This window comes from Microplitis demolitor, chromosome 7 (assembly GCF_026212275.2).
Source record: "Microplitis demolitor isolate Queensland-Clemson2020A chromosome 7, iyMicDemo2.1a, whole genome shotgun sequence".
NCBI classification, from domain to species: Eukaryota; Metazoa; Arthropoda; class Insecta; order Hymenoptera; family Braconidae; genus Microplitis; species Microplitis demolitor.
The window spans coordinates 4,145,768-4,164,961 of record NC_068551.1 but is presented as its reverse complement, the minus strand read 5'-3'; the positions used below and the strand labels follow the sequence as shown (position 1 = coordinate 4,164,961).

At 24.4% G+C, this 19,194-nt stretch overlaps 4 protein-coding genes, 1 long non-coding RNA gene and 1 other non-coding gene across 12 annotated transcripts; 2 read left to right on the top strand and 4 right to left on the bottom strand.

Moving 5' to 3' along the window:
- Positions 1–2,769: 2,769 nt before the first annotated feature.
- LOC103577081 (uncharacterized) lies at positions 2,770–4,286 on the bottom strand. Its single transcript, XR_549396.3, has 5 exons — positions 4,115–4,286; positions 3,649–3,834; positions 3,519–3,542; positions 3,393–3,416; positions 2,770–2,964 (listed from the first exon to the last, which is right to left on the bottom strand). It is a non-coding gene; the product is annotated as an uncharacterized LOC103577081 (long non-coding RNA).
- Positions 4,287–5,530: 1,244 nt separating this feature from the next.
- On the bottom strand, positions 5,531–13,610 carry LOC103577075 (ankyrin repeat domain-containing protein 39). Of its 6 annotated transcripts, none has more exons than XM_008557574.3 (4): positions 13,401–13,610; positions 12,435–12,535; positions 11,069–11,299; positions 6,705–6,858 (listed from the first exon to the last, which is right to left on the bottom strand). In XM_008557574.3, the coding sequence occupies exons 2-4, from the start codon at positions 12,514–12,516 to the stop codon at positions 6,794–6,796; spliced, it is 378 nt and encodes a 125-aa protein (XP_008555796.1). In that variant the 5' UTR covers positions 12,517–12,535; positions 13,401–13,610; the 3' UTR covers positions 6,705–6,793. The 6 variants fall into 6 exon arrangements, with proteins under 6 accessions (XP_008555793.1, XP_008555796.1, XP_053596532.1 ...); XM_008557575.3 differs by lacking the exon at positions 6,705–6,858 and adding an exon at positions 8,674–8,798 and having other exon boundaries at positions 13,401–13,606; XM_008557576.3 differs by lacking the exon at positions 6,705–6,858 and adding an exon at positions 10,632–10,750 and having other exon boundaries at positions 13,401–13,608.
- On the bottom strand, positions 9,050–10,598 carry LOC103577077 (uncharacterized). The gene is made up of 2 exons (XM_008557573.3): positions 10,056–10,598; positions 9,050–9,560 (listed from the first exon to the last, which is right to left on the bottom strand). Exons 1-2 carry the CDS (start codon positions 10,588–10,590, stop codon positions 9,241–9,243), a joined length of 855 nt encoding a protein of 284 aa, XP_008555795.1. The 5' UTR covers positions 10,591–10,598; the 3' UTR covers positions 9,050–9,240.
- Positions 13,611–13,697: 87 nt separating the features above from the next.
- On the top strand, positions 13,698–15,250 carry LOC103577080 (uncharacterized). 2 transcript variants are annotated; one of them, XR_008403961.1, is made up of 4 exons: positions 13,698–13,779; positions 14,103–14,368; positions 14,452–14,505; positions 14,974–15,250. It is a non-coding gene; the product is annotated as an uncharacterized LOC103577080 (transcript). The 2 variants fall into 2 exon arrangements; XR_008403960.1 differs by having other exon boundaries at positions 13,698–14,368.
- LOC103577074 (ER membrane protein complex subunit 4) lies at positions 14,997–17,495 on the bottom strand. Its single transcript, XM_008557570.3, has 3 exons — positions 17,208–17,495; positions 16,852–17,123; positions 14,997–15,526 (listed from the first exon to the last, which is right to left on the bottom strand). The coding sequence occupies exons 1-3, from the start codon at positions 17,267–17,269 to the stop codon at positions 15,330–15,332; spliced, it is 531 nt and encodes a 176-aa protein (XP_008555792.1). The 5' UTR covers positions 17,270–17,495; the 3' UTR covers positions 14,997–15,329.
- An 83-nt stretch (positions 17,496–17,578) lies between these two features.
- Positions 17,579–19,176, top strand: LOC103577073 (tubulin-folding cofactor B). The gene is made up of 7 exons (XM_008557569.2): positions 17,579–17,661; positions 17,733–17,863; positions 17,963–18,106; positions 18,261–18,348; positions 18,519–18,710; positions 18,787–18,859; positions 18,935–19,176. Exons 2-7 carry the CDS (start codon positions 17,747–17,749, stop codon positions 19,050–19,052), a joined length of 732 nt encoding a protein of 243 aa, XP_008555791.1. The 5' UTR covers positions 17,579–17,661; positions 17,733–17,746; the 3' UTR covers positions 19,053–19,176.
- Positions 19,177–19,194: the final 18 nt, after the last annotated feature.

Here is a 19,194-nt window from a genome sequence, read left to right as displayed (position 1 = left end):
CTTCCCATTGATCATCCACATTCTTATGTAAATCATGATTAACATGTACAAATAATAATATAAAAATAATTTCAAAATATCTAAACAATTTTTGGGAGAGTTATAAAATCTCTCTCAGAGCAGTATATATAATATATCTTGTTTGCCTATTATTTGTTATAAATTTAAGAATAATTATTAGAAACAGTTTTTTCTTGCTACACAAATACTGTTTTTGTTTTCTTTGTTATCAACACACAAAATTATTATAACCCTTGTATTTCTCCCTTATCAACAGTCTGTTGTATTTGTTAATTATAGAGTAAAGATATAAATTAACAAATTGTCTAACTCCATTTCAGAAAATCCTCCATTTATGCGAAAAAAAAGAAGTTAAAAATTTTTTTTTCATCTAAAAATGAATTCTATATCCAGTGCATGTATAGTATTTTTATCAAGGTTACTCAAATGATTTTTTCTCTGACTATTAGTATCTGAAAATTGCACAGAATCACCTACGAAAAATAATCAGTTAGACAATTTGCTAATTAGAACGTCGTATTCATACATTATAATGTTATAATTATAATATCCCTGAATAAAATTAAATATATATAGGCACAAACTTGCGTAATGACAATGCGCCCTTTTTCACGAGTAGAATGTATGTAATTACAATCGTATGTTAACACACACACGCTTGCAATATAGTGTCAAATAAAAATTAAATTATTTATATGGAAGATATTTACAATATATATTTTTTCTTACAGTTTATTTTTTAAAAATATGTTAAATTTATTCATAATATTAAATACTTACATATTTTTTAGAGACATTATTGTTCTAAAACTGTAATAATTCTTTTTTTGATAGAAAATATTTAATTAAATTTATATAGAAAGTGCTATCTCGCTTTTTATTCTATGAACTTTGAAGTAATTTATAAAATTTTTTATTGTAGTCATTAGATATCTGAAGCAATAGAGATCATAATCACTTCCAGCATGTTTTAAAACCATTTGAAAAAAGTTTGAATCTTAAGAAATATAAATATATCCTATTTATTATACATCATTTGTTAATAATAATTATAATTAATGTAGGGATTTGATTACTAGTAAAATAAAGTAAATTATATTATAAAATTATTATTTATTGCAATTTTAAGTATAGTAAATTTAAAAATTTGAATAACATTGAATCTTAATATTTATAAAATAAATTTTTTATTCTTACACTTGCAGTCATTGTCGTCTCATAATTTATTCAAGAAATTAATACTTAATTCAATTATTTGATTACAGTGACTTGAGAGTCCAAAGAAAATTAGAATGCTCGATTACAGTTGTCTCTTTGACTCTATATCCACATTTTGCTGCTAAGTTGATTATAATTGTCGGAACCGCTAGAATTTTAATTTTATTTAGTCAATAAATGTATATCTAAATTACATAAAAATGGTATGACTCTAACGTTAGCCGACGTCTAATAATTTTTTGATTTTCTTCAAACCGAAAACTTATAAAAAAAAATATTTAAAAAAATTGCACAGATAGATTTTTTAAATTGTCTACATGTGCATTTCTTAGTTTTTTCTTTTTTTTTAAATTTATTTGTTGGAAGAGAAATTCAAAATTTTTAAATTGTCTGCTAACTTCAGGATCATAAAATGTTCAATTAAAATTATAATTTATATACTAATTAACAATATACATTTATCGTTAATTAATTTACCTTCAACAGAGAAACCATTATCAACAGATTTTACACGAAAATGTTTCTGTAAACTCTCTTTGATTGCAGAAGTGTCTCCGTACAAATTACAAGTACTCCCGCGTATATTTCCTTGGACCCATATCAAATCGGTACTGCAACTATTTCCGTTGTTGGACATCTGAAAATTATTTATGAAAAATAAATTTTTAATTTTTAAAAATTGAATTTTAAAAATACGGACGTTTATTTATTATTCGTACATTTTAATTTTTTTAAAAACGACAAATTATAAAAAAAGAAAAAAATCAAAAAAATTGCACCTATAACTTTTTTTATTTTCTATATGCGCATTTTTTGAGTTATTTTCTCTTTTTTTACATTAATCTCTTAATTTTTAATTGTCCACTGTCTTCAGGATCGTTTTTGTTGAACTTAAAAAAATTTGTGCCCTTCACCAGAGAAGTCAAACTTTTGTATAAAATATGACTTGAAACGAAATTTCAAATAGATATGATTTATTTTTTCAATCTTTAAAAATTAAAAAAAAATATTATTTATCAAAAACAATTAAAGGTTTTTTTCTACGTTAGTTTTTAATAGAGAGTTGTAACTAAATACATCGCAGTTCCCCCATACTTTTAGTGATTCATAGAAAAAATTTGACGCCATACAGATGTTTGTTTACGTATGACAGATAAAATACCTGTTGCATAACATTTTAGTCTTTTATAATTATTTCAAATATTTAAGCTTTACTTAAAAATAACTAAGTACCAAAAACTTATACTCTTTTACTATTATATTATTATTTATAAAAAATATATTGGAATTTCGTACAAACCTTATTTTGGGTTTGTAGGAAAAGAAACTATAGAAAATATACTTACATTGAAATAGTTCTTGGGGTCAAGTGCAGTCGGTGCACTGGAGAATGGAAATGGATGAAAAACTAAAAACTACTGCGACCGACAGGGGGAAATTACCAGAAAGGGAAAGTATTTTCTTGTGGGAAAATTCAAAAAAGGAAAATATCGATTATTAATTTTTTTTTACTTCTTTTTATTATAAATGAGAAATCAATCAAAATCGTTTTCACTTTTACACTTTGATTATAATTTTAAACATTTTTTTAAACTTTAACTAATAATATGAAAGTATATGTTGAACACCATTCTGTACATATATAGTTTGATTTTCAATCAGATATTAAAATATTTTTTGTTTTTTAAATTTTTTTTTCCAACGTCCATATTCCCCAAGTATCTCCTGAAACACAGATGCTCATTGAAGAAACCACGCAATAACCATTATCAGCAAAAAAGTTTAGTACTTTAGGCAAGGAAACTGTAATTCAAATTTTTTTAAATATTGAAATATGACTGAATCATCTACATAATAAATTTTATTATTAATTACGTGTTGAGTGGACCCAAACACAGAATCTTTAAACTAATCAATGAAGTTTCTACACAAGTCAGTATCTTTGATAATTCATATAATAAATTTAAATCTAAAGTATTTACAGAATTATAATTGTATAACTAAGCAATAATACACATTAGAAAATTTATGAATTTAAGAAAGAACTGATTTAATCATAAGTAATATGTATAAATTGTGAAATGCATATAACGTGCAAATAAATAAATAAATTGAGGAAACTATTTCGTTTCCAAAAATAATATTTTACTCACCTTTATGTGCAACATTCGCGGAAACTGTAATTAAAATTTTTTAAATATTAAAATATAACATTATCTACATAATAAATTATACTGTTAGGAGAAATATTTCATTTCCAAAAATGATATTTTACTTACTTATATTTTGTCCATCAACTTGGCCTGTAATTAAAAATTTTTTAAGTACTAAATTATAACTGCATTATCTACATAATAAATTGTATTACTAAGAAAAATATTGAATTTCCAAAAATATCATTTCACTCACTTTTAAATGTACATACACGTGTTGTAAAGGAAAACCCAATGAATTTAATTTGCAAAATTTTTGAAATTTTTGAAAAAGTTCGAAATCCCAACCATCAATCGAACAGATGTGGCTATTTGGTGTAATAAGATTCTTAACTTTAAGCACTATATAAGACGCCATATTTGAGGAATTGGAATTTTTTATCTAAAAAATAATTAATTAATTAATTAATTAATTTAAATAACATTAATAATACCACTTGATGGAAAAAAACTTAGAATATATGAAAATTGAAACAAACTAACAAGTTTTATTTATTATTTACTTTGATACAAAATTTCAAATAATTTTATTATTTTTTAAAAAATGAATTATAAAAATAATAATTTTACTATTTTATAATTTTTTTGTCTATTAGAATTATTTAAAATAAAAATTAATTTTTTTTTTTTTTATATGAACACGATTGAACATAAGTACTTACATATTTTTTCAATATACAGACAAAATGACTTTGGACTTCGACGCACAAAGAACAGAATTCAAATAACGAATGAACTAAAGCAAAATATAATTGCCGGTTATTTCTTGAAGAAGAAACAAATGAATAACACATACGTACATATATGAATATTCTCCCCTTAACCCCCACTTTTGTATATACATTTAATAATATATGCTTTCTTTTTCATCCTCATGCTCTCTCTTCTATTCATCAATCGTCCATTTTTTTTTCTTTTCAATTTATAAAAAAAGTCTTAGCTGATTTGTTTTAATTATTATTATATTGTTATAAAAAAAAATAAAAATATATTTTCAATTGATTTATTAAAACCACAACGTGTAATTATTGCAAAATAAATTGATAAGTTAATTAAAAATTATGATTCTGAAGTTAGCAGACCATTAACAATTTTCGAATTTTTCTGCAACAATTTAATTGTTGAAAAAAGAAAATATGCACATATAGAAAATTTACAAAACAATGGGTGCAATTAAAAAAAAAAAAAAAAAGAAAAATTATTAGATGTCGGCTAACTTCAGTTTCATTAAAAAAAGAATTGTATTCATTGAATTTCTTTTTTTAATAATCGCACTATCCATGAATTAATGTCTTTCTTTACAATAGTCTGATAACTGAGAGTTGTTAAAAAGTTCGAAACCTCTTGTGGTTGCGCTAAAAAATACGATTTAGTTTATTTATTAACTAATTTTTTTTATGTAATTGATAAATATTTAAAATAATTATTTATTTTATAGTTACCTCCGACATACAACTTTGAATTTGCTAAATTTTTCCGTGGAGGATAACTAAATTGATCATCAAGTTTTTGTTTAAGGTCATCATCCATTCCAATAACGGTACTATAATCAGCTACAGCTAAACCAGCTACAGAAATGTAACATGTTTTCCCGTCATCTTTACTTGAGCAAATTAAATTCATTGTTGTTGATAACAAAATTTTAAACAACTAACTGTTGTTAAATTTTTAATTTATACTTTTTGTATCAACGATCTATTAAAATTCATTGTCAATTTTTTATTTTTTTCAATCATTTGTTTTATATAAATGTATATTTATATTATTAAGCAATATTTAAAACTTACCTTTTAAAAATTATAATAGCCTTTGACACATGAGATAAAACTTTATTTATTGGCTTTTATATATATATATATATATGTATATGTATATGTATAGCGGTGAGGAAACAAAGTTCAGACTATTCAAAGGTTTCTGATTTCACGATAAGTATAAGCTGTTACTTCTGTGAAGTACATGATATATATTTGTAAACAGTCATTTATTTAATATTAAATTATGTGGGGTAACTGAGCACATATTTTTCAATTTTTTAATGTAGAAGGATTCAATAAAATTATAATTGAAAATTAGATATATAATAATTTATTTTTAAAAAAAATTAATTCCAGTTTAAAAAATGAATATTTTATTTATCGTTAAGAATATTTTTTAATCAACAGAGAATTTATTTTGAATCTTAGCCAACTGTAACGCAGTATTCATGTTATTATCAACAATATCTGGATTTGTTTTATCAAGTAAAATCTTCCAGACACCTTGAGAACCCGCTAGAGCCGCACGATGCAAAGCAGTATATCCATCAGCATCCTGAAGATTTAAATCCGCGCCAAATTTACACAACAGCCGTACGATATTTTCATTTCCTCTCATCGCAGCTCTGTGAAGTGCCGTAGCCCGACCACATCTCGTGATTGCATTTATCTTGGCGCCATTTTCTAAAAGAAGCTTACATACATCATAGTGTCCAGCCCTTGCTGCATAATGTAGGGCCGTATATCCAGCAGAGTCTTCTTCAGAAACTGATGCTCCTTTGCTCAAAAGCTTTTTTACACGATCGATGTCATTCGACTGAGCTTTTAAAATTAATTACATATAAAATATATTTTTATATATGGAAATCTTATCGTGTCCGAACAATAATTTTAAATTTCATTAAAATCGCGAGGACAAAAAAATATTGGAATCTGATTATTGATAAATGCTGGACGTTTTGTCACTTTTATTGCGGCTTCATCAGCAGTAAGATAGACGATGGCGTATTATTGAGATTAGGATCCAGGTCACAAGTTTGGTTTTCCCTCTCGTGTTCCTTTTCTTTCCCGCTTCAAAATATTCTTCTGCCAAGGGAAGAAACCCCAGAATAATTAAGAGTTCATTTAATTATACATACATTCGAACCTACATAAGTAAGAGCTCAAGAACATCTGATCCTATTGACAATTGATCGTCAATTGATTTTTATCAACAACTATTTTAATTAATCATGCCATAGTAATTAATTATTTCATGAAATTATCAGTTTTTCATTAAATGTTTTCAATTCCTGATTAAAATCGCAATAAAAATGATTAAATTTTCAACATTTATTAATAATCAGATATTAATATTTTTTTTGACCCTGCGATTTTAATGATACATCAAATATATATCATTCATTTAAATATATCACTAACGAGTGTAGGTTTATTTTACAAATTTACCTGCATACCAAATTCCACGTTCGAAATCCATTTCAGAAATAGTCTGCCGCACATTTGTTCCACTCTCTAATTTACATGTATCATGATCATGACAATGACCATGATTATGATCATCTTTCTTATCCATAATAACAATCAACAATTACTTATTTCCAATTTAAATAATAACTCTTCCTCAGCGTCTTTTATATTAATTTTATCTAAAGTAATTTAGAAAAACAATGATAATAAATTATTAAAATGCAATTTTTTTTATTGCACACAATTATATATATATATTTAAATTCATAACCAATAGTATTAAGCTGCCATTTAATACAATAATAAGAATATTTATCAGTAATTAGGTAACTCATTTGTTCAATTAATTATTTAATATCAAGATCAAAAACTATAGTTCATATTTATCGCACTGTTGATCATACACACTTGGTTTAATTTTTTTATCTTTTCAATCACAATTTAAAAATTGACACGAATTTGTTCCATTGTTTTTTTTTAAGTACAGAAAAGATATAATCTGAATAAATTATTTAAATAAAATACTTTTTAATACTAATATTTTTTTTTTTTAATTTTTTAATGATCAAGTAGAGTAGAAGTTCCATTCTTGGCCACTGCTCCATTTTTCGACACTTAATACTTTATTTTAATTAATGAAAATATATAAAATAAAATTTCCAATTTAACTATGTGATAAAATAATATTTGTACAGATTTTGAAAATTAATTGTCATTGCGTATTTTACAAATTGATTTATTTAAATTATTCAAGTGTCCAAAACTGGTACCTCTACTTTATTTATTAATTTCATAAGTTGTACCTGTTTTTGAATATAACATTAAAATTTTTTTAAAATAGATGTATAAAAAGTTAGTAAAATTTATTTTTAAAAATTCATTTTATTTTTGGTTTGTAGTCATTTTTGATTTTTTTTTTTAAATTTAAAATTAACTATGATATTATCAAAAAATAAATTTATGTTTGTAAATTATTTTAAATGCGTTTATAAAATATTATTATTGTGTTGAGTAGAAAAAAATTATTTGAAAAGAAAAAAGCTAATTATTCTAATGGAATTATTTCAGTAACTACTGTATGATAAAAATAAATTGACCTTCGTTTAATATAATAGACTATTTTCTATATATATAATATAATATCAAGTGCAACATCCATATCAATATTTAGTGAATTATTATTTTTTTTTAAATATTATCAATATAACCCGTGTAAAAAAAAAATCAGTTTAAAAGATTCCAAAAATTTTCGAGATGAGACAGATCAGAATTTTTGTAATTTTGATAGTAAACAAAAAATTTTTTAAAGAATTTTGAGTTTCAAAAATGATACTGAAGTTAACCGACGTCTAATGATTTTTGAATTTTTTTAAAAACGATAAATTATAAAAAAAAAAAAAAAAGTTCTTAAAAAGCTGCACCTATAGTTTTGAAAATATTTTTTTAAAAACACATTTTTACTACTTTACTCAAAAACATTTTACTCAAATTTTGCTCATAAAATCCTAGATAAATTTTTTTTTTTACTTTCAAAATTACAAAAATTCCACTCGAAGTTTTTTTACACGGGAAATAATTGATAATATTTTATTTAAGTTTCTCTTTGCAATGTCCAAAGTATTTCAGCTTCTCCAGTACTAGATACGATCCGATATCCTAATTCAGCCAGTGCATTTATAACCGGTATCGGAGCTCCTGAAATAAAATTTTTAAACTATAAAAAAAAATTACTTTTATGTCTAACTCTTATATTTAACAATTTCATTTTTTAAAATAAAACGAAGCGATTGTAAAATAAGTTTACTAAAAAAAAATACACAAGCGGTTATTTAAATAATATTGTAATTTCGTATGAACCTTTAATCGTAACTCCATTGATAACATCAGATCCTGAATTAGGAAAACGTTTGCAAAGTGCTTGCATTTCATCGGCAATTAATCCAAACACAGCACAATCGGTAGCAAATGGCGAACCTTTTACGGCAACGTAATAATAACTTTCATTTGCTATCAAAGATCCGATATTTTCAGCTAATTTTTGGTCACTCATTTTAAAATTTTTTTTATTTGGTATTAATTATAAGTACAACAAACTCTTAAACGTCGTTGTCTTTAAGTTCTAAAAGAAAAAAATAATAATCTGTATTGTTTAATTATTTTTATTTGTAAATTTAAATTCAACTGAGGGAAATTTATTTTTAAAATTATTATTTAAAATTTTATAGTCAAAAATTTAAAAGGTTTATTATATTTTATTGTAACTTTTTTTTATCATTATGTCTACAAAATATATACATTACAAATCTGTAATAGCAGTACTTAATATTACTTTCTTAATAAAAAAAAAAAAAAAGTTGCTATTATTAACCAATTTTAGAGTCATATTTTTAAAAGTAAATATAAGAAAGAAACGCTCATTTTATTCGTACTCAAAATAATTAATTATTAATGAACTTATTTATTTAAATATCATGTTTACTTTAATAATAAACGATTAAGAAAAATTAATAGTGATAAATAAAAAAAATGTGATAGTAAAATAATGAAATTATTTTAAAAAATTATTCTTGACTTAATTTACGCTCGCGTTCTTCTTTAATCTGCATTAAACGGTTCTCATGTGCCCATCGTATTTCACCGCGTGTTTTTTCCCGCTCATACTCAAATTGATAGCGTTCATATTCTAGTGTTTTACGTTTCAATTCTAACTCAGCTATTTTTCTCATTGCTCTTCGCTCTAATAATTGCTCATAAAGGATTTTATTTCTTAATGGCGAACCACTGCCCAGTGATTTTAAAGTTATGGTGGTATCTTCAACTGGTGACTTAGCACGTTCATTCTCTTCGTATACCACTTGTTCAACATCTTCTTCAGTCATTTCTAAAAAAAATTAATAAATAAATAAATTATTTACACAAATTTATTAAAGTAAAGTATGAAAATTGATTTTTTATGGAAAAAAAATTTGTCGCAACTCAGAATAATTTTAATTATTAAAAATTCATAATAACAATTGCTATGAAAAATTTTTTTCCATATAAAATTAAAGCCAATCTCACAGTGCCCCCACTTTTTAAAAATATTCAATGATCTTACTATCATAAACATATCATTTAAAAAAAAAAAAAAATTAAAGCATTAATTGAAAAAAGGATAACGTAGTTTCATTTTTGTTAAAATAGATTTTAAAAAAAATTTCTTACAGTTGATATCAATTGGGAGATAAAAGAAATTTGATAAATAAATTTTATCCTCGATACATTGCAATAATCTCCTAATTGATGACAACTGTCCGTAATTTTTTTAAAACTAATGTTTCAAAAAAAAGGCGCTACTGTCTGAGAATGCCCTTAAATAAATATAAAAAATGATTACCATAATCATGATCAGGAATTGGCTCGAAATCATTGTTATCTTTAGAAATATCACGCATTTTTTTATTATCATCAGCCAAGTGATCAGTAGCATGTTTAGTGTTATCCATTTCTTGTGACCAAGCAGGCTCATCCTCCTCCTCAAGACAATCGACATTTTGCATCGGTACAATAACCTCAGTATGATTACGAAACTCTTTCAGCTCTTCTTTCTGGCGATTCCATTCATTGATATCCTCTAGATCAGCTTCAGTAAGATTGCTAATGTCAAGTGTAACATCTCCATTTTTTTTAATCCAAGAGCCGCCAATTTTAGCGCCCAACAAACGCGCTCTGTTGACGCGTTTGCTTGTGGACACGCGTAAAAATAATGACTTAACAGCAGGTGTTGCTTTTTCACACCGTGCTAAATGTTTTTCCATTCTCGTCGCATTTTGTATGTACGATCTGTTACAAAATTTACAAAACGCAACAACTGATGTTCCATCGACTTTTTTATGGTAATAAGTCCAGACAAGTCCGCGTTTCTTTACCATTTTTACTTAGTATATATTATTATTTTTTTAATTATAATAATTTTACTGTTACTGTTACTTAAAAAATTACTGTCGTCTTCTTTGTCGCAGTGATGATTGACGTAATAATTGGCGATTATGTCAAAGATGAATTTCCTCTTCAATTAATTTGCCCCAGTTGCTACAATAAAATATCACGACCCGTACTTTTTAAAGTATAACTAATTATAAAAAAAAAATAATATATATGTATATATTTATATTTATAATCATCTATATAATTTAATTATTGTAATATTAATATAATGTACGAATATAATAAAGCGTGTCTTTCAATTAATTATAAATATTTATGTACTCAGTAAATTTTTAAATAATTTTTTAAAATTTGAGTACAAGTACAACCATGAAATTAATAAATTCTGGCAGAGTATTTGTTTTTATTGTTACAATAATATAATTGTGTGTTTAATTTAATAATTTTTTTGACAAAACATACCTGTCTTAACAACACGTATTGGATCTGGCTCAGGTTCAGCGAAATCCTTTCTCATAGTCCACATGTACTCATTGTAGTCTTGTTTTACACTAGTACTTGAGGAAGCGACAACTTTGTAACCAAGAACTTCGAGAGCTGTTAATATTACACAGGGATGCTGGAGATAAACGATTGTTGAATCGTCGCAGTAACCGCCAGATGCAAAACGACTTAATTGTTCAATGTCTGTTGCTGTAACAAGATCATTTATTTTGTTTTAATTAATTATTAATTTGTTTAATTATTCATGATTGTGATTAAATAAAATATTAATTTTTTTACAAAGAAAAAAATTATTTTTTGGAACAAAAAATTGTCACAGGAAATTTTTTTTTTTATTGAAAATTGAAAACAAAAATTATCTTGAAAAAAAAAATTTTTGCGCCAAAAAATCCTTTTTATTTGTGTAGATTTTATTAAAATGTAAGAAATATTATTTTAATGAATTAATTTAATTATCGTTTACCTTTGATGGATAATTATCTATAAACTAATTAAAATAATTAGATAAATTGTTAATAAGATCAATGCACATTCAAATTATGTTATAGGATGCAAACTAATGATTAAAAAAGATTTAAATTCAGGGTAGCCACAATTAAATTATTTTAAAATTCCCTATTTCCCGGTTTTCCAGGAAAGTTTTTCTCAGATTCTGAAATTTTATTCGTATCATTGATATTCTGAGTTTTTATTCTTATCCACACTTTCGGAGTGATATAAAAAAGATCATAATTATCGAAAAAAATTTATTGAACGTAGACAGTTTTTCAGGCGAGCTAAAATTTGGAAAACTTTTTCAATGGTTTTCTTAGGATTACTTCAGAACGTTGCATAATAAAAAAATTTAAAGACCAGATCTGAAAACTAGACACTTGAAATTACAATTTGCTTTTTTTGTTTTTGTTAACGACCACTTTTCTTCAAGACAGCCTTTTGAAAATAACAAAAATTATGATACTGAAATTCACCAACTTCTAATAATTTTTGAATCTTTGAAGAACAATAAATTATTTTAAAAAAACCATTTCAAAAAAATGCACTTATAGTTTTTTTAATTTCCTACATGCGCATATTTTTAGTTTTTTTTTTTTTAATTTAATTGCAAAAAAAAAATCCAAAAACTCTGAACTGTCTGTTAACTTCAAAATCATTCAAAATTTGAATTATTCAAATTATAAATTTTTTAACTGTCGCAATTGTATTCGGATAATTTTCAAAATTCCGACATTTCCTAATCGCAGTAAATTTCTTAATAATTTCCAATATTTCCAATCCGTAGCCACCCTGAAATTTAAATTCATAAACAAAAACAGATATATGATACCTTTTAAACCAGAAACGAGAACTCTCCAAGGATATTTGTGACTGTAGGACGCAAGATTACCACGTACTAGAATGTATGGCATCTGTAGTTTTGTCTTACAGCTGTAATACACGTATTACAACAAACAATTAACTTTTATTCAAAATTACCCACAGAAATTAAACAGCAATTAAAAAACCAGACATTAAACAACAATACCCAAAAATATTTCTAAATACCCAAATATGACAATACAAATAACAATATAAATATATTTACACTACTTCATATATAAATTTATTTAAAAAATAATTTATAAATAAAAAAATACTCAGTATAAAAATTTATGAATTATAAATAAAATTCACGTCGATTTATCAAAAAGATGTATTGCAATTGTAACTGTAGCAACTAAACAATATGTAATAATGCTTTCATATATATTTTATGTATAAGTACATTCGTCATGTATTTGCACACATACACACAAGCGTCACATATATTCTATATATCAATTAATGTTCCGTTTTATAAATATTTTTATAATTTAAATTTTAAATTCAAATTATTTCTTTTACGCGCGCGCGTTTTTTATTTTTTAAATTTATGAAAAATAGTTTTATTTAAATAATTAGATAAGAAAAAAAAATAAGTATACTTAATGTACACACAAATGTACGATACTATAGATATATGTTGTTTCATAAAGTTAATATTTTCTACAAGATAATTCTCATATATTTAGCATTTTATAATACTATTAAAATTTGCGGCAATAAAAGTCATGCTACAATATTACAAAACATTAAAAAAAAAATCATGGGTAAATAAATATATGTATTTTGTTAGTTAATTAGTTAGTTGGTTAGTTAATTAATAAATTAGTAAGATTTCATTAATTAAAAAACTGAATAAATGGAGGGAAAAAGAGGGAGAAAAATTAAAGCAGCCGCATGATAAATTAACAATGGAAAAAAAATGTCTTACCTGTAAGCTTGTAGTTGTATTAAATATTACTGATAATTGTAGCTTCATATCATTCGTTAATGATTTATTTAATAGGTAATTTAATAATATATTTAAGTTATTTAAATAATTACTATTTACGGTTATTTTAAATGTGTATTGAGCGGTAATATTTCGTTAGCAAGAAATTTATTACGCGTTAGTAACAAGAAATGTCTACGAAATGAGCATCTTTTTCTGTAACCTGTAATAAGACGAGTATATCGATTTTTAAGTGTCGTTTCCATGTAAAATACGCGTCATTTTTGAATACTGAAGTTAGCCGTGAGTGTTAATGACGCAGATGTCAGTAAATTATGATACTGAAATTAACTGACGTTTAATAATTTTTTTAAAGGCGGTAAATTTAAAAAAATAAAAATTTCAAAAAAATGCACTTATCGTTTTTTTAATTTTCTACATGTGCAAATTTTTAATTTTTTTTTTAGTTTAATTGTTGAAGAATTCAAAAATTTTTAATTGTCTGCTAACTTCAGAATCATAAATCGTGATACAAGTCAGCTGACGTTTAATAATTTTTTGATTTTTTTCAAAATGATAAATTATAAAAAAAAGTATTTGTAAAAATTGCTCTTGTAGTTTTTTCAATTTACTACATGTGGATTTTTTTTTGTAATTGATTTGTTGAAAAAAAGTCCGGAAATCGATAATTATTTGCTTCAGGATCATGAGAAAATTATCGTTCCATTAAAATAGTGGCTTTAAGAAATTATTCAATTGGTTAAATAAATTTAACATGACAGTAGTCGACAATTGTAAATATTGAATTATTATATTTGTTAATGTGAAATCATAAGAGATAAAATTTATTTTGGCTTGAATATATTTAATATTACGATTAATTACAGTAACGATAAAAAGAAATCGATTTTTTAAATTTTATATAAATTTTTTGTACTTAATAATTAATTAAAATGATTAAGTTTTTGGTAAGAAATACGGAATGAATTATTAATAATTACTTTTGTTTTTAAATTTGTATTTATTTATCTTTGTTTGACATTTATTTCAGTTGACCTTCGGTATTGGTATTTATACTGGAATTTACATCTGTCAAAATTATGAGGTGATTATCTATTAATAATTCAAAAATTTTTATGATATCAGCATCGAAACTTAGTTTCAGTTTCTCTACAGCCAGTCGAAACAATCTAATTTCAGTCTAATGCCACGAATTAACGCGTAAATTGTGAATGTTTCAGTCAGCGGGTAGAAACAAACTTGTTTTGTTTCTTGGAAACAAAGAAATAATGTTTCTGCCCGCTGACTGAAGGCTTTCGCAATTTAAACTCTGATACTTGCCATTTAATAGTAATCTCAGAGCATTAATTTTATTTACGTAAATGACAGTTCTGAGTGTGATTAAGTTTTATAAAAATTATTGCCAATAATAAATAGTATTTATAGTTTCTGCTTAATTATAAATTGCAAATGACTGAAATCCTTTTGTTTCATCCCTTGTCACTCAATATACTATATGTTGTTACAGTTGTATAAATATTTGTTTTAACAAAATGATTTTATTTAATTTTAGGTTCCAAGAGTGGACGAGCCATCAAAAATTCTAGACAGGATACGAGAATTTGCTGACGACCATAAAAAAAAATAAAACAAAATGAATAATAATCGATCACTGTATATACAATAATTTTTTTCTTTGTTTTTCAATTATGTTTTTTTATTTTTAATTTTTTTTTAAATATAAACTTGCCCGAAATAATTCGGTAGATACAAATCTATTGATTTATTATAATTTAATTTTTTGTAATGATAGACTGTTGAATAGTAAAACATTTACATTTATTGATGAATTAAGTTGTTCTATAATTATTTAATTAGTAGAGATAATTAAAAATGTAATTTATTTAATTGATTTATTTATTTAATTAATTATGCATAAATAAAACCTCCGCCAGAATATTCAAGTCTTGCTTGTGGTTCAACAAATGCTAGCCAGTCTGATGCATGTGTAGGCAGTAGACCCATCGATTGACACTTGTAAAGTGCTAAGCCGATATTAACTAATTGTCCTAATAAAAATACAAATTTTTGGGGATATGCATTTGTTCCTTCAATTACTTTGAATGCTGAAAAAAATAAAATTATTTATTATTGTTATGTAAAATTTCATTACTTTATACCTTAAATTTTATTTCATTACTTTGTCATTATTTATAAATTAAATCTTGTGTGTTTTATTTACTTATCAATAATCATTTTTATGCAAAAAAAAAAAAAAAAATCAAATATAATAAATAGTTTAAAATATTGTGAAGACAAGAGTTGATAAAATATACAGAAGTAGGCCACCTAATTTTAGTCTATTGAATTATTTTTCAATAATTTATTTGACAGCAGATTTAATGATAATAAAATTAAAATATTGAAAAACAAAATTTTTAAATTAACTATATTTTACAGAAGAATGTCCGTGAAGTTTTCCTTGAAAAACTAACTTATTGATCGCTTAATAAAGTACAGCTTATTTTTTAAATCTATAAAGAAACAATTTAGTAAAGATAATAATGAGTAATTCTAAGTTTAATTAGTAATTTAAATAATGAAAAAAATAAGTTTAATTTATATTTATTATTTTTAGTTACAAATCTAATAATTTTATTTAAAAACCGTATTCAAATTTTTACTTGATACAAGCAAATTGTAATCATTAATCAATTATAAGCTTAAAAACTTAAAAAATGTTGACTGAATATTAAATGCCGGAGATAATTAAAAAATTTTGTTAATTTTCATAAGTTTGAATAAAATTAGCGATAATAGAAAATAAAAAATTATTGAAAAATATTTTTATAGGCACTCAAGTTACTGAACTCTACTTCTGGATATTTAACTAGTAGCACAAGTTTAATTATTAAGCGGCATTGGATTTAAATTATAAATAATTGTAATTAGGAGTAGAAATGTAGATAGATCGGGGAAAAAATGCTATGACTGTTCTTGCAGATTATGTGGTAATGAAGAGACTCTGAATCGTTTTCAAGTGCCAAGAAGTTTTGGGAAAAGCAAGAAAGTAGGTAAAAGAGTACTTTGAAGGGTGGAAAGGTTACTTGGTAGAATTTGATTTCAAATAAAAGTTCGAAAGACTAAACAGTAGGTGATATACAATTATGATAAAGGTGGAGTGAAGTGAGTGCAATAAACAAACAACTAGTTATAAAAGAGTAAGAAAAAGGACTATGATAATTTTCGAACTGCAGATGAAAATAAAAATAAAAAATTTAAATAATTATTAAAGTAACTGTACATTGTAATAAAATAAATAAAATAATTGTAATTTGGAGTAGAGCTATGCTAATTATTTTTTAAAAATACAGCTCTGTGATCTGCTCCATTACATATATCAATAAAAATGAAATATTAATAATAATTATGATAAAATAAATAAACTTACTTGGTTGCAATGTAAATAATGCTTTTACTGGCCTAATAATAAGCATTCCAACCATCATAATTGGAAATATTGATATAGAATTACCCGCCATAAACATAATAAACAAATTCATCGGCACTTGTTTCAATGGGCCTAGTGCTAAATCCCATGACTTCTTAATTATCAAATGATTTGAATCATTTTCACGTAAATTTTCCATACTATGATACAATGCACCTCCAGAATTATAACCTGGTGGGTTCGGTAAATCAGCATTTTTATCTGATTTATTTCTACAAAAAAAAATAAAATTAAAATTACATTATTTATTAAATACAAATATATTAATTTATCAAACTTATATATATAATACATACTTATGGGCAAAATCTAAATTCCATTTAAACTTTTTCGGATTTTGTTTTGATGACGACGACATTTCTATATATTATTTTTATATTAACTAATAATTGGTTTATTTATTTATTACTATGTATTAATTTTTATATTTATGTATAACAATATATATATATTTAAAAATATATATATTCATCTGCAAATGACCATCACAATTTTATTAAAAAGTAAATTAGGTATGAGTGTGTAGGGATTAAAATGTATGTCGCTCGATAATTGATTATGTTCACTTGGTTTATATATTTTATATATATTTGTATAACCAAGTATACGTGTGAATAAATATATATTTTATATATCTATATACAAATTAGTAACATTTTTATCAATGAGAGGCAGCACTTGGTAGTCAACCAAAAAAAGTTTTTGACGTTTCTCTGGATCATTAATAAAAAATAATTAAACTTTTTAATTGTAAGTTAATTTCTGTATATCAATAAAAATTATACTTATTGTTAATAATTGATAATAATATATTTTTTCAGATAATATTTAAAAAATGGCTGAATATTCTGTAATAACATCAGACTTTGTAAACGTGAGCATCACATCTTCTGGACAGCAGAGTTGCATTGAAAGGAGATTTCAAAAAGGAATAACTATTGATGATTTGAAGGTAAAATTATGAATTTTTATTTATTCAAATGTCTATGAGTAATTTATAATTATCTATTATTTTTTTATTTGTATTTGTAATTTGTGTTTTTTCATTCAGGGAAAATTGGAATTGCTGACCGGTGGGAACCGGTCTACGATGCAATTGGAGGTCTTTGATAAAAATAATAAACTAATTTGTAGCCCTAATGAAGGATCACGTCTTTTAGGATCGTATCCTATTGATGATGGGATGATTTTACATGTAAGAACTTTTTTTTTTTATTTATTTGAAAAGTTGGTGATTATGCCGCTTAATTTTTTTTTGTCTTCATTATACATGTATATATATTTAAAATAATAATAACTCAATGTAAAATTGCTAATAATTAATTTAATTATGAAATATTGATCAATAGGTTACTGATAATTTTATACGAATTGATGATGAGTTGTCAAATGTCCCAAAGTTTGAAATATCTGATGATGATTATTCAAAAAGACCTGGTAAGTCATCCTTGATTAAAGAAAATAATTTACTCAATGATAAGTGTATATCTGTATAGTATTAAAATTTAACTGTTTTTAATTATTTTTTAAAATTAGGGATTATTCAAATTTGTGGAATTAAATTACTGTAAACTTTAAAGTATGTAATTTTATTTTTTATTTTGCAGATACTGTAAAAGCATTTATGGCTAAAAACAAACTAGGAAAGTACAATGAAGAAGAAATGAAGAAAAAAGAAGAAGATAAAAAACGTGAAGAAGAATCAGAAATTGAGTGGACAAAAAATTTCAAACCGGGCGATCGTTGTGAAATAAGTGTACCGTCACAACCAAAACGACGCGGTACGATTATGTATGTTGGTAAGTAATTAATTCATTAATTATTCTAGCGAACTTGTATGTTATTTAGTATTGATTGGCAATAAAAATTAAACAGGTAAAACGGATTTCCAAGAAGGTCTTTGGGTTGGTGTTAAGTATGATGAACCACTTGGAAAGAATGATGGATCGTAAGTATTTATATTTTTTATCCGAGTGATACAGCAGGAGATAAAATTTTTTTACTGATTTATTTTCGGTTTCAGAGTAAATGGAAAAAGATATTTTGAATGTCCTCCTAAATACGGTGGGTTTGTCAGGCCTCTTTATGTGAAAAAAGGAGATTTCCCAGAGGAAGACTATGATTTAAATGAAGAAATATAAATATTTTAAGACTTCTTTTATACTACTTAAAATTATTTTTCATATTTATAGCATAACAATTGTTATAAATTTATAAATAAATGCTCAAAGAGATTGCTTTTTTAAAATAAAATAATTAAACGCATTTTTAATGTAAAAAATT

Coding starts and splice junctions, on each gene's coding strand:
- LOC103577075 (XM_008557571.3), bottom strand. CDS start 6,785: ATGGATAAGAAAGATGATCATAATCATGGTCATTGTCATGATCATGAT. Junction 6,032..6,658: donor ACGTGGAATTTGGTATGCAG/GTAAATTTGTAA, acceptor TAATTTTAAAAG/CTCAGTCGAATGACATCGAT.
- LOC103577077 (XM_008557573.3), bottom strand. CDS start 10,590: ATGGTAAAGAAACGCGGACTTGTCTGGACTTATTACCATAAAAAAGTC. Junction 9,561..10,055: donor AATTCCTGATCATGATTATG/GTAATCATTTTT, acceptor AATTTTTTTTAG/AAATGACTGAAGAAGATGTT.
- LOC103577074 (XM_008557570.3), bottom strand. CDS start 17,269: ATGTCGTCGTCATCAAAACAAAATCCGAAAAAGTTTAAATGGAATTTA. Junction 17,124..17,207: donor AATTTAGATTTTGCCCATAA/GTATGTATTATA, acceptor TTTTTTTTGTAG/AAATAAATCAGATAAAAATG. Junction 15,527..16,851: donor ATTATTTACATTGCAACCAA/GTAAGTTTATTT, acceptor TATTTTTTTCAG/CATTCAAAGTAATTGAAGGA.
- LOC103577073 (XM_008557569.2), top strand. CDS start 17,747: ATGGCTGAATATTCTGTAATAACATCAGACTTTGTAAACGTGAGCATC. Junction 17,864..17,962: donor TAACTATTGATGATTTGAAG/GTAAAATTATGA, acceptor TTTTTCATTCAG/GGAAAATTGGAATTGCTGAC. Junction 18,349..18,518: donor TGATTATTCAAAAAGACCTG/GTAAGTCATCCT, acceptor TTTATTTTGCAG/ATACTGTAAAAGCATTTATG.